Raw genomic sequence first — 15242 nt, 5'->3', positions numbered from 1 at the left:
TATATCAGTTATATCAAAACTGATGGAAAGTTCGAAGAAACCCTGGAAAAATTGGTAATGTAATACCAAGCATGGAGAACCCAATAATCACAGGTAACAAGTCATGCAATAGCTTTATAGCACCTTTGCAGTCGCTGAGAAGTGCGCTAAAAGCACAAACTCATCTGCTTATTATAGAAAGTTAGGTTTGGTAGAAACACGGTTTGAAATACCGAGAGTCGAGTGTTGCAGAAAACTAAGCGAATCTGTAAGCCAGAATCTGGTCCTGACATGTCTTAAGGCCCGCTTCAAGCACGAAAAAATCTACTAAACATTAGTTTCTTCAAACAAGCGATAATTCAAAACGACACCGGAAACGCAATACAAAGCGCGATTTAGAGCGTCCAGTAGAGTCCATGAAGTTTAATAATACGAAGACAATGAAGAATGTCGAACTCACATAAAGACCTACATGGCACTTTTTCAGAGATGCGCAACCAAAAAAGCTATTTCCATTTGTTACTTTTGCAAACTTGTCTTGATTGTCATTGTTATTGTAAAAACGGAATAAGAAAATAAGACAATAATTATCACATAATATGGTACTTCGCTGAGATATCTGGTCACATGTTGAACAACCGAGATTCTAAGTTAGGCTTAAGCCATAAAAGGGACGTCAAAATATATAATACATAATAATTCATTACATTTGGCAGGACCTATGGCAAGAACAAAACTCGGTGGACTCAAGTGAGCTGCTCTTGCAGTACCCATCGCATTGCTTATTGCAACTGCATCGTACAAACTCTTGACAGGTGACAGAAGCTTGCGACAGGGTTGACCGTCGGGGAGTCCAAAACCCATTGTTGGTCTTTTCCCATCTGTAATCGTTGAAGATCTTTTCGGGAATAATGGCAAGATAAGAACTGGACCATACCTGAGCTTGCATGTAAGCGTGCCGAATGTGCTGCTTTAGCGCATCCTGGGTTGGCGGAAGTCTGTCCATGGATGATCCTTTTTTGTGAAGAGATACTTCCTCAACTTGTTTACTGACTCTTTCCCAATGGATCTTTTATGTACAAGCACAATGAACTTTTCGGTCTGCGCAAAGTCGTTTTCCTTGAGCTCTTAAAGGGAGAAGACAGGCGGTTGAAGACTGGTGTTATTACACTGTTCGCTTCATGCTTTCCAAAAAACCCCCTTTGTCATGCCACAGAAATGTGGACACAGCACCGCAGCCACATAGAGCATAAAGAAAAGCAGTGATCGCGGCTTTTCTTGCAGTTGTCACGTCGTGAACAGGAATGTAGCAGAAACTCTTCTCTTGGCCGTAAGCTACGTACAGTTGATCAACCGGAATAAGACAGGACTCTGCGATGAACAAAACAACTATATCTGAATCGTTCTGACAGTGATGAATTTCCTTTTGCAACGCGCTTGATGAAGGAAGTGTAGGATCATCCTGCTATCTCCTTTCCCGTGGCTGCTAGGATGAATTTCAGCCAAGTCACTTGGAATAGAAACTACTCGCACTATCACAAGAAGTCACGACAACCAAACGATTGGTACCAATGTCGTATATCTTTTTCGCCATGAACTCGAATAGGCTCTGCTTGTTGTCGGAGCACTGAAGGAAACTAGTCCAATTTTTTGAAATTGGAGTTCTTTCTTCAACCTTTGTCCGATACATAGCCTTACCGCGCTTTTCTCGTGTAGAATTTTTCAAGCAGTCAGACTTATAAATGTCAAAGACGACGTCAACTCGCTGTATTTCGCTTGTGAACTGCTTACGAAGGTATTGGTAGATTTCTTCTGTAACATATTCGCCAAACGTCGCGCTTTTGAGATTTATAAGGTGGACTTGGACAGCACCACCAAAAACCTTTGAATCGGCGAGAGGTTTCTCGGTCGCAACTTCAGAAGAATAAGCTATGAGCAGTTACAATATCAGACTTCGTGCCGGATCTCAGATTACCCTGATCATAGATTGAAGGCGGGTTCTCGTGTTTGAAAAACTCTTTCAAGTCAGTGCCTTTGGTGTTGCGGCCAATAGAGTTTGGCAAATACGGCTGAATCTGACTTTGTCATCTGAAGGATCAATTTTGACTTCGGTGTAGATGTTAGAATGGGATTTGAAAACAATGGCTTCTTGTTTTGGCGTATCGGTGAATCAATAGGCTTTTCACGTTTTATAAAACGCTCTTCCATATAAGTATCACACTGGGATATGCTAAGAATTTCCAGACTGCGGTAACTACTGATGGCACGAGAATCGGGTATTTTCCCAGAGTCTATGGAAACGAGACTACCATACGTAAATTTCGTAAGGATTACCCCATTCTGAGGGTATTTACAAGGTTTTAGCATTTGCCTTGAGCCTTTTCTGAAATAAAGAGGAAACTGATTATAGTTCCGAGGTAATTAACTTACAGGGACATTTTTGGCACTTTTGCGTGGTAAATCTGAGTGAAGTCGTCAAAGGATCAGTCATACTTAACTTACGCTTTCTTAGAGCTTCAGTTGCTCTTTATAAGGTACTATAAATCAATCGCTCGACTTCCTGCCCATCATCAATGACGGACTTTAACACATATACTCGAGCTGGTTTTTGTGATTGCCGGACTTCTAATGCTCTAAATTATGTTTTCGCCAGTGTTTGTATTCCATGAAATATGTGCTTCCTTTTTTTATGCTTTCACTTGCGCTCGATCGCGCGCTTCAGAGTGATCCTCTATTCTTTGTAAAACCACTATTGGAATCATCGTATTTTAAAACGCATTTTTCAGAAGTTTTGATGCTCTTGTAGTGAAGCTGGTAAATTTGCGCCTTTTTATCGCTTCGGATGCTTTACATGGAGCTATCGCTCGATTTCCTGCCGATCACCACTGGGTTCCCAATATTTAAAACTATATTTCCACTTTTTCTAGTTTCTCAAAACGTTCAGTCACTTTTGCGCTTTTTGGGCGCGCAAATACGCGTTTATACAGACTAGATCGAGCTGCTCTTGCAATAGCCGAACTTTTAGTACTCTAAATTATGTTTTTTGCCAGTTTCCATCTTGCCCTTTGCGCGCTTTTTTTTAGCACTCTATTGCGCAGAAATCCTTTGATTTTTTATTTAGCCACCGTTGTAATCTTCATATCTTAAAACGTATTGTCAGAAGTTTTAGTACGTCTGTAGAGACTGGTAAATTTGCAGTTTTTTTTCGGCACTTCGAGTGCTCGTATAGGTAATTTCGAACATCTGCTTGACGTGCATCCCGTTACCATTGAATTCCCTGTGTCTTACCATTGGATTCCCTATATATCTAACAATTTTGGTACTTTTTACTAGAAGTGCACGACTCTAGTTATATTTTCAATTTAACAGCTCCACTACCGGGTTTCCTGAAACCTCGTTTACATAAATCCTACTTGTTACCAAACCGATATAAGTGCGATTGCGCAACTACAAGATTGCAGACTGAATTTACAGTTTCGATGTTAGTAAGGCAGGCCGAGCAACTACCGTCATCAGAAGACGACAAAAAGTCGACTTGACGTCAAAACTTAACAAAAACTGAACGCTCCCCACGCCGACAGAGTTAAATAAAATGACACAATTCCTTATCGTGTCGACATAGATGCTACTTCAAACGCGGCTTTAAAAGAAAGGAGATGTAATTTCAATTGGAGGTCTACTGGGATATAAAAACTTCAAGAGTTCAAAACTTCAATACTAGACATACTAAACCTTTTATTAAACATAAGTTTTCAATTAAATCGCATATACAAACTAAAAACAGAAACAAACTACAATACACTTTTCTAGCATAAATGATTGTTCAGCTAATTGACCACGAAGCACATTTAAAATACAATAAAAACACAGATAATTAAATGAACGCAAATATGGCATGATAAACGCGTTTTAACTAGTCATTTATACATAAAAGTAATAAAAATAATCAAATTCAGCAGTAAAGGACATTCTTAGTCCTTTCTTAGTACTACTTTGTATTTTTAGTTTTTTTTTTAGCACGTTGGATCGTTATTTATATAATAAGAAACCTGTTTTTTGACTGCAAACTTTAGACGTTCAATTTATCTTGAATCCTCCCTTTTACTGGTTGATTTTTTTCTTTTCTATATAATCTTTTAATCAATGACTTTATTCTATATTGTTGAGGTTTGGCTGCAATATCAAGCCAAAATAAAAGATATCACGAAATGGTATTTTTTAATAAGTTTGAAGAAAAATTACCTAAGGCAATCATATGCTTAGGTGACCTTGAATTTTCAAGCAGCTAGAAGTATGTGCGAAGTAAAAAAAAATTGGCAATAGAGTTTCAGTTTGAGATAGTTTCATCCCATTTGATTAGAGTCAACCCTCTCCCTAGGGTAGCTACAGCTGACAGAGATTCATATTTGCTGTCATATTGGTCAGTCTTTTACTTATATTATGCTCTATTTATCTTTTTCTTCCGCCAATCATTAAAGACTAGACTAAATTTTATTTTTAGATCTTGAAAATTTCTACCATTTCCAATCATTCCTTAGGTAATTTTTCGTCAAACTTATTAAAAAATACCATTTCGTGATATCTCTTGATTTTGGCTTGATATTGCAGCCAAACCTCAACAATATAGAATAAAGTCATCGATTAAAAGATTATATAGAAAAGAAAAAATCAACCAGTAAAAGGGAGGATTCAAGATAAATTGAACGTCTAAAGTAGCAGCCTTGTAAAGGCAAGTTTGCAGTCAAAAACCAGGTTTCTTATTATATAAATAACGATCCAACGTGCTAAAAAAACAAAAAATACAAACAGGGAATTCAAATAAATTAGAATACCTGAACAGTTAAAAATTCGAATATTAATTCAAAATTAAGAAAACCATTAAAGAGTCAAATAAACAATACACAGAAAGAAATAAAATACTAAGCTCGATAAAAAGAGTATTTTCCTTAAAAAACATTTTTCGTGCTTCTTATTATTCTAAAAGAAGAAAAAACTGGTAATATGGAAAAAGTAGAGAAAAGAATAGAGGACAAATTTGGAAGTGACTTGAAAAAAATACTTACAAAACCAATTGACAACAAAACTTTTTAGTCTATATATTCAATTTTTCATCAAATGATTGGAAATGGTAGAAATTTTCAAGATCTAAAAATAAAATTTAGTCTAGTCTTTAATGATTGGCGGAAGAAAAAGAGAAATAGAGCATAATATAAGTAAAAGAGTGACCAATATGACAGCAAATATGAATCTCTGTCAGCTGTAGCTACCCTAGGGAAAGGGTTGACTCTAACCAAATGGGATGAAACTACTTCAAACTGAAACTCTATTGCCAATTTTTTTTTTACTTCGCACCTACTTCTAGCTGCTTGAAAATCCAAGGTCACCTAAGCATATGATTGCCTTAGGTAATTTTTCGTCAAACTTATTAAAAAATACCATTTCGTGATATCTTTGATTTTGTTATATTATGCAAATTATTTCTTCGCTCGTAGTTTTATTTTGTAGTATGTCGTAAAATTCATTTATGAGGTAAAAAACATGATTCGTAGGAATTTCTTAGAAAAATTTTTATTACAAAGGAATATTGTGAGGAATTCCTTCGTTTCATTTATAAGCTTAAAGTCAAGCCTCGCAAGAACATACACTAGGTCTATTTACAAAAGAGGACGATCCCACCTACTTTGTAAAGAGAAAAGATATCCCACCTGTTCGACAATATTAATTTTTGTATTTTCATTAAGACTAGTGCAAATATTTATTTGGTAGAGATGATTGAAACTGAAGAGAAAACGAACTAATAGAAGAAAATATTTCAAGCAGTTGGAAAATTACAAAAAAAGGAAATAAGTTTTCACCGAAGAAGAACGAGAAGACAGTATATACAGTACAGTCAACAGGTACTTCTTATCAATCAAATCAATTAAGGAACTTGTAAAGGGCACTTAAAAGTAATACTAATAATAAATGAGGATAAAACAAAACCGTGATTAAAAATTCAACTGTATGGTCTTGAAGCATCAACAGAATCGACCTTTTTAGGGATGCTTTGTTTACACAGCATGTCGTGGTCACATCTGGGGCTTGTTGTTAGTAGGTGGAGTCAACGGACCAGCTAAGTCTTCCCTATAAAAACAGAAGCGCTTAGAGTTGGTAGTAAATTAAGAAAAAAGTCTGTTTCGCAATCCCTTGAAAAATAAGAACCAAAATTCACTAGAAATTTTACGCTATGAGTGTTTATAAGTGACGATCTATTTTTTCAAAGATTTGGAGCAAAATATTTTTTGCTCAATCAAAAAATAGCCCAAATTTGGGCAACATTCTTTTTTATAATAGGCATTAATGTTATGGTTATCTTTCATTAGGAGCGAACAGAAGGGAGGAAGATTTCAAATCGATTCAATACTTATTCTAGTCAATAACTCATCCCTCATTTGGGGGTGCTTAACTAAAAGTGATGTGGCCTCTATCTATTGTTTTGTTAATAGAAGAGGTGTCGGTGCAAAACTTGGAGAGGAATAATTGAATTAGAAACTGAAAGTTTTAGCACCTTTTTTAAGAAGTAAAAATTGGGTTAAAGTAAAATACATTTTCCCAAAAAAACTACATTTTTGATATTTGCGCATTTCAAAGAAGGTCAAAAGGCCAGGAAATGGTAATGCGAAGGTAGCAAGACAATTTATTTTATTACAAAAATCCTTTTCTTCGCTCGCTGAGGCATTGCTGTCCAGACTAGAACTTTATTGTGTTCAATTGTTTTTCTAAGTCCTTTCTAAATAAATCTTTTTAGCATTATTTAGTATCCACAGTGAATTATTGAGGCTGTTCTTTGGTGTGCAATAGACCAGGGAGAAACATTTAAGTATGAATATAACCAGAGAATGCAGGGTTTAAGCTACAGGTAAGATATTTTTTTTCTGAGGGCAATTTATCGGCAAATTAAATCGTTATCGATCCCAAAAATCCACATCGGCCGGACGCTAATATATATATATATATATATATATATATATATATATATATATATATATATATATATATATATATATATATATATATATATATATATATATATATATATATATATATATATATAACTACCCCCCGGGGAGTTATGAAGTTAGTAGACCCCAGTATGACAATTTGAGAGAAAATTTCCACGAACAATTGAACACTAAACTAGAGAGTTTAAAATATTAAAATATAGAGAGTTTAAAATATAACCAGAGAATGCAGGGTTTAAGCTACAAATATTACATATTATTATACAAATATTAAAATATTACATGTAGAAGACAGATGGATTAATATTAGGAAAATAATTTGCAAAGTTGCTGACGGTGTCTCAGCCAAGTAAGTTAGGAATCCAGCTAGGAATATTAGTGAAAAAGCTGTTTGCTTAATAGATAGGAGAAGGGGCTTGTACAAGAAATATCTTAGTTACAGATCATATGAAAATAAGAATAATGCAAGGTAAGTGGAAAAGGTATTAAAATGTGAACCAAGGAGGTATGAAGTGGAGACCATGGATAAACTTGCTGAGGACCCGGAAGGTGTAGCTACACGGCATGATAGTCAAATATTGTACGCATATGTTAATAAATTGAGAGGGAGCAGGTAATCCAAGTTTGTCCTAGTTAAAGATAGGAACTGGGTCCCAATTAGTGATAAGGAAAGAGTTAAAGACAGACGAGAAGAAAATTTTGAGTAAGTGCTAAACCTAAATAGAATTGCAGGAAAAGATAAAGAGGAAAATGAAATAGTTTGTGATACATTGGATGTGAAGGAAGATTTGTTTTTTGAGGAAGAATTAGCCAAAGTACTAAACGGATTTAAAATTAACAAGGCCACAGGTGCTTATAGTTTGATAAATGAGAAAATTAAGTAAATTAAAAGTAAATTATAAATTATAAGTATTAAATTATAAGTAAATTAAAAGTAAATTAAGAAAAAAGTCTGTTTCGCAATCCCTTGAAAAATAAGAACCAAAATTCACTAGAAATTTTACGCTATGAGTGTTTATAAGTGACGATCTATTTTTTCAAAGATTTGGAGCAAAATATTTTTTGCTCAATCAAAAAATAGCCCAAATTTGGGCAACATTCTTTTTTATAATAGGCATTAATGTTTTGGTTATCTTTCATTAGGAGCGAATATAAGGGAGGAAGATTTCAAATCGATTCAATACTTATTCTAGTCAATAACTCATCCCTCATTTGGGGGTGCTTTAACTAAAAGTGATGTGGCCTCTATCTATTGTTTTGTTAATAAAAGAGGTGTCGGTGCAAAACTTGGAGAGGAATAATTGAATTAGAAACTGAAAGTTTTAGCACCTTTTTTTAGAGTAAAAATTGGGTTAAAGTAAAATACATTTTCCCAAAAAAACTACATTTTTGATATTTGCGCATTTCAAAGAAGGTCAAAAGGCCAGGAAATGGTAATTCGAAGGTAGCAAGACAATTTATTTTATTACAGAAATCCTTTTCTTCGCTCGCTCAGGCATTGCTGTCCAGACTAGAACTTAATTTTGTTCAATTGTTTTTCTAAGTCCTTTCTAAATAAATCTTTTTAGCATTATTTAGTATCCACAGTGAATTATTGAGGCTGTTCTTTGGTGTGCAATAGACCAGGGAGAAACATTTAAGTATGAATATAACCAGAGAATGCAGGGTTTAAGCTACAGCTAAGATATTTTTTCTGAGGGCAATTTATCGGCAAATTCAATCGTTATCGATCCCAAAAATCCACATCGGCCGGACGCTAATATATATATATATATATATATATATATATATATATATATATATATATATATATATATATATATATATATATATATATATATATATATATATATATATATATAACTACCCCCCGGGGAGTTATGAAGTTAGTAGACCCCAGTATGACAATTTGAGAGAAAATTTCCACGAACAATTGAACACTAAACTAGAGAGTTTAAAATATTAAAATATAGAGAGTTTAAAATATAACCAGAGAATGCAGGGTTTAAGCTACAAATATTACATATTATTATACAAATATTTAATACAAATATTAAAATATTACATGTAGAAGACAGATGGAATGATTTTAGGAAAATAATTTGCGAAGTTGCTGACGGTGTCTCAGCCAAGTAAGTTAGGAACACAGCTAGGAATATTAGTGAAAAAGCTGTTTGCTTAATAGATAAGAGAAGGGGCTTGTACAAGAAATATCTTAGTGACAGATCATATGAAAATAAGAATAACGCAAGGAAAGTGGAAAAGGTATTAAAATATGAACCAAGGAGGTATGAAGTGGAGACCATGGATAAACTTGCTGAGGACCCGGAAGGTGTAGCTACACGGCATGATAGTCAAATATTGTACGCATATGTTAATAAATTGAGAGGGAGCAGGTAATCCAAGTTTGTCCTAGTTAAAGATAGGAACTGGGTCCCAATTAATGATAAGGAAAGAGTTAAAGACAGACGAGAAGAAAATTTTTAGTAAGTGCTAAACCTAAATAGAGTTGCAGGAAAAGATAAAGAGGAAAATGAAATAGTTTGTGATACATTGGATGTGAAGGAAGATTTGTTTTTTGAGGAAGAATTAGCCAAAGTACTAAACGGATTCAAAATTAACAAGGCCCCAGGTGCTTATAGTGTGGTAAATGAGTTTCTTTGATATGGTGACTCTGAGGATAGAAATATTTAACTGAAGATAATTAATATAATTTCTGGAAAAGAGGAATTAATGATTGAGAAGTGCCTGAGTTATCAAAGACCTTTGGTCGTCAGTTTTATAGATTATGAGCCAGTGTTCGATTCAGTTAATAGAAGAGCTCTAGGAAGGTCTTGTACTTGTATGGTATGCCGGACAAATAAATTACAGTGATTAGTGCTTTGTACGAGAATAATACTGTTGTGGCTATGATAGGAAATAAGGTTAGCAGCTGGTTTCGTTATTAAACCAGGAATTTAGTAGGGTTGTGCTCTATCTCCCTTTATATAGATCATTTTGATGGACTTTGTCATAAGGAGCACAGGAAAGGCAACGGAAGAACACGGAACCAAATGGGAAAGAAAAAATTTCTTGGACTTAGATTATGTTCATGATTTAAGCATCCTAGATTAAACTTTTAGAGGTTTTACGAGTTCAGGGTACTAGAATATGTTTGAAAATTAATGTTAAGAAGACTAAGTCGCTAAAGCAATCAATAACTAAAGATGTAAAGGTGACATTGAGCAACGCAATGATTGATCAAGTGGACAGCTTCACTTAGTTTGGTAGTATTATTAGTAGACAGTGGGAGTAGTGAAGACATTAAAAGTAGAATAGCCAAGGCTCAAGGTGTTTTTTCACAGTCGAAAACAGTTTGGAAGAATAGGAAAATTGAACCAATGAACCAAGATTAAAATATTGGAAGCTAAAGTGGTGAGAGTGGTCGAATATGGTTCTGAAACATGGAATCTCCGAAAAATGGACGAACATTTGCTAGATGTTTTCCAGAAAAATTACCTACGGATTGTTTTGGGTACCCTGCTGACTGACTATATTTCAAACAGCAGGCTGTACGAAAAGTGGAATTCAGTCCCGCTTTCTAAGGCTATACCGAGAAACAGGTTGACATGGATATGGCACTTTTTTCGGATGAAAGATGACAGATTACCAAGATTTTCCTTTTCTGTCAACAGGTTAGGGCAAAAGGGAAAGCAGGTAATCCACACACACACACAGACATACACACACTATAGAATACGAACTGAGTATCCACACAGGGAAACAAATGAGACAACTTGGTACTAAAGAAAAAAGTGGAAACTTGGGTACTTTTATGACATACCCCCTGCATCTCAAGTTGAATGCAGTCATTCATTCAAGTCATTCATTGAAGGACTGTAAACTGGTTTCTTTCACCAATTTCTTTCAACTTAGCTTAAAGATAACCAAAGATAATTGAATGAATAGATGTTAGGGGGGAGGGGTTAAGTATTTGGACAGTGTCAAGTCAAAAAACAATACTTTCTTCAAAATATCAGAATAATTATAGCAAACAGACTTTGCATGCAGACCTGCTGTACTTTACCCTCCCCCCTAATGTCCAAATATATAGCCCAAATTTTTTTCTAAAGTATCATATTTTTAGCATACTTAGGTATATTTTATTAGGATTAACCTAACTTCACTTCTTGAGATGCAGGAGGCATATCATACAAGAACCAAAGCATGTAGTTGGTAAATAGATATTCAAACCATCTGATTAGCACACGGGGAATCTGTTATATGTGACTTAGCAATCACTCAAGACTGCGAATCGCATGATTGCAAACAATCCAAAAATATTGGTACAATATATTGGTACAATATTTTTGGAAATAGGAAAAAAAGCATTTTTGACATTACTTGAACAATGAATAAATCGACGAAGCAGCGATTGGCTCCGAGATAAAATGACCTCAAAATATGAAGATCATCAAGCGAATAATCATCAAAAGTAATTTCCATATCTTGACCTATAGATAGTACGGAAAAGATTCCAAAAATATGTTGTTCTTTGTGAAAACTGTATTTGACTTTAATCCAATCATTTTTGGCTCTTAAAAACGTCACTATACCTATCATCTTCTGATTGAATGAGCTACCTTGTAACTTTCAATAACTGACCCTTCTATACAGTAGAGAAAAAAAAAAAAAAAAAAAAAAAAAAAAAACGACCCAATATATTAAAGCCACTTTGTTCATTACTGCCTAAAAAGCTGGAACATTGCCTCTGAAATAGGATTAGGGGGGAGGGGGGATGTATCAGATTGTTACAGACGAAAATCTAGGTTTGTGTAGTTGTATAAAAAATCATGATCAGCAGGCAAAACTCTGACAAACTTTTAGCATAGAGTACAAATATGTACCTAAGTCATCGGTGTAACTTAAATTATTAATCCATAGATATCCAATTCGCCGGAAATACACAAAAAAATATTCTATATAAGTTGCAAATTCCACTAAAATGGATATTATCTTTATGTAAATTGACAAACATTAGTATGTAACATTATTTCGTCGGACCTTTCCTGTTTAGTAATTTCTCTCTCTCTCTTTCTCTCTCCATTGTTCTTACTTTTCCTGTTTCCTCTTTTCCTATTGTTTCTCCTTTTTTGGAATTCTTTCCTAACTGATATATCTCTCTCTTATTCTTTTCAAAATTGTTTTCAGGAACCTTCCTAACTTTTAAAGTCTTTTTTCTGATGTTCTTATGTCAACGTTTGTCTTACGTGTTTCTCTACTTTCTTGGTTTCTACTTATTTCTATTATTATAATTACAACCAGGTTGTTTTTTTTTTTCTACTGTATGCTAGTGTTTATTCTTCCTCATCTTCATTTCATATGTAGGCCTATTGTTTGATTTAGGGTATTATTTATGGTTCTTTTAGTACTCTATTATTGTGTTGTATGGGCCATAACAAGCAAAGCTTCTTGAGCCGAATAACTTATGTACGTTGAAATAGTGTTTTAGTATTAATAAAATGACTTATGATTGATGAACGAATTTTCGATGAAATAGCAGCAGAAACAGATATTCAAGCAGGTATTACAGAAACCAACAATGTAGGAAAAACCTTATCTACGTTACTAGAATCAAGATTATGTTATTTCTGTGTAGGAACTAGGGTAATTAAAGAATAAGCAAGCCATTAAAGAATCAGTAAGAACCAAATATTAAAGAAGGAAGAAGAAAAAAAACACAAGAAACTGGCACAGGACTATTCCGTTGGTTGCTTGAAAATATCAGTCATAAAACATCCAGTTGATGTTGACTTAGTTAACAGCCCACTAGCTGAAAATTGAGACGTAGAGAAATCACATAGATAAGATCAACCAAATCCAACTGAAAATCTTCGAAGAATCAAAGATGTATCTAAAATGATCAAATCAGAACATACAGCCTGTCAAGCACGACCAGCTGCCCTTCACCACTATGAGAGGGAATGCAAATTACGAGACACGAAGCAGAAATATCTGAGCTAATACTATTCTATGAGTTCAAATGCACTTAGGTAGTTTATAAGAGTTAACTTCTACCTTTGAAGGAAAACTAGAGAACAGTAGCAAAAATATGTACTTACTCCCTTCCCCTCCCATTTTGGCCTACTAAAGTACTGAAAATACCAGATAAATATTTGGGGCAGGTATCTACCAGAAAATACCTCACCAACAGCAAAGAGATGTTAAACATAATTTCAGAAACTAACTATACTTAATAATTATTTTGACATTTGTCTGTTGTAATTGCTAAATAATTATTTCATTCGGTCGCTTGAAGTAATAAATTAAATCAACAAGGAATCTACCAGTTTTTAAATGTTTTTCAATCAACAAAGTAAGTTTAGTACTGGAAGAATTTATTCATTGACAGAATTGAATACGAACTAGAAAATTAGAACACTGTATACTTTCAAATCTTATTTTGATTAGAATACTGAAAGCAGTCGCTGAATGGGAATGCTTTTTAGGCCCTTCTTTGGGGAACAGGCAGTTGAAATTATTCCCATGGAGTGGGTTGGAGCAAGGCTGAGAAAAACCGACTCACTACACATTAAAGACATTTTCATTCTTTTCGACAACCAACTGTAGGGTCTTGGGGTTGGAGGGCATTGCTGCAAAGACCTTTCCCAATAAACCTTAAAAATGAATAAAAAGATAGGTTGTTTCAGCGAAGCGAAGCATTTGTAACATTAGTATTTAGACGTTATAGGGCAAAAATTGTTTGATTTGACCATTTGCTTCGACAAGATACTGATGAAAAAACTTATTCTTTTTAAACTGAAAGACAATTCAAAACCTAAGGGAAAAACATTTTGACAAATGTGCGACTTCTTTCTTATACAAAAAAAGGACTTACAATTCTTTCCGTCGCCGCTCATTCACTTCTTTCGCTACCCGTTCTATCCAATCAGCTAAGTCAGGACCTTCCATCTAGAAAACAGGGTAATTTAGAAACTAATACGAGAAAGTGATACAACTATTACACTTAGCTATCTTATTCATTTTTTTAGATTAATTAATTTACATTAAACTAAGACGAGCGGAAATAAAGTCAATAAGTAGCTCAAGCATAAAACGAACACAAACCATAAATAAGTGAGTCTCAAAACGAACAGAAACTACAACAAACAGGAGTAGGGATAACGCCCCCTATGCCTTACAAAGTCTAAAACGTCATTCACAATCTGCTGAAAACGAATCTCGTTTCGAGATTTGAGTTTTTATTTGTCTTAATAGATAAAAATAAAGTACGAAAAGAAATCATATTAACCAAGATCACTAAATTATTGCGATTAAATGCAGATTGACAACTTAATATATTTTGATGCTCATTCATCAAAATCTCAGCAATTTTGTATTTATTAAAACTATTAAAACGAAAATTTTTAAAATGTATTTTGTTTTTAGTAAAGAACAATTGATGCTCTGGTCATTGTTCGTTTTGAGTTTCATTTATGTATTGGTATTGATTCTTGTTTGTTTTACACTTGAAATACTATTTGACTTTATTTCCGCTCTTCTTACGTTTAATGTAGCTATTTACTTTTTTTGAAAAACTTCTTTAGCCAAAAAAGGTTTTTCAAATTAATTTTTGTTCGTTTTGTTTACTTTAATTTTTTATTGGATAATTAAAGGGCCAAGAGTTAAGGTAAAGGATTAGATTAAAAACCTTAAGAATCAAGATTTTTGCTTTAATTTTTTATTAAAGGCCAAGGGCCAAGAATCAAGGTAAAGGATTAGATTAAAGATAAAGAGAACCAAGACAAAAGACCTTTACGCTTTGTTAATATATTTTTATAACTATAACTGGGTAATAAACTGACTCTTAATATTTTTCCATATTAGTAGAATTCATAAAAAAACTAGAGCATTACTGAAAACTATGCGTGCTTAGGCATTTTAGAAAATTAATCTTGTAAATATTTTTAAATACCATATTTTTTTTTATTTCATGTCGGGTACAAGACTTTTGAAAGCTGCATAAATTAATCTTTTACTCTCTGTAGGTTAATTAAGGATTTTCTGATCCTAATACGGTCTAGTTGCGTCGGTATTGTGTTTTCAGAAAAGGATGAGTTTTCCAGAACTCTACAAACCCTGAAAAATCTTATGAGCCAGTTTTTCAAAATCTTGTGAGCAAGTTTGTTTGCAGGTTCTAAAGTTGGAGGAAAACAAAAGCAATGATGGTACAGTTCCGTTATATTTTATTTAGCCTAAGAAACACATAAATTATACACAAAG

At 33.9% G+C, this 15242-nt stretch overlaps 1 protein-coding gene across 1 annotated transcript in view; it reads right to left on the bottom strand.

Annotated features, from left to right (window-relative positions):
* Positions 1 to 3697: 3697 nt before the first annotated feature.
* LOC136031492 (cellular tumor antigen p53-like) overlaps positions 3698 to 15242 on the bottom strand; it is a gene marked incomplete in the record, with an annotated part of 49469 nt that continues 37924 nt past the window's right edge. The window contains 2 exon segments of the mRNA XM_065711142.1: positions 3698 to 6102; positions 13858 to 13931. Coding sequence (XP_065567214.1) covers positions 6048 to 6102; positions 13858 to 13931 — 129 coding nt within the window.

The sequence above is a fragment of the Artemia franciscana genome, chromosome 1 (genome assembly GCF_032884065.1).
Source record: "Artemia franciscana chromosome 1, ASM3288406v1, whole genome shotgun sequence".
In the NCBI taxonomy this organism is placed as follows: Eukaryota; Metazoa; Arthropoda; class Branchiopoda; order Anostraca; family Artemiidae; genus Artemia; species Artemia franciscana.
This window is presented reverse-complemented; position numbering and strand designations above follow the sequence as displayed.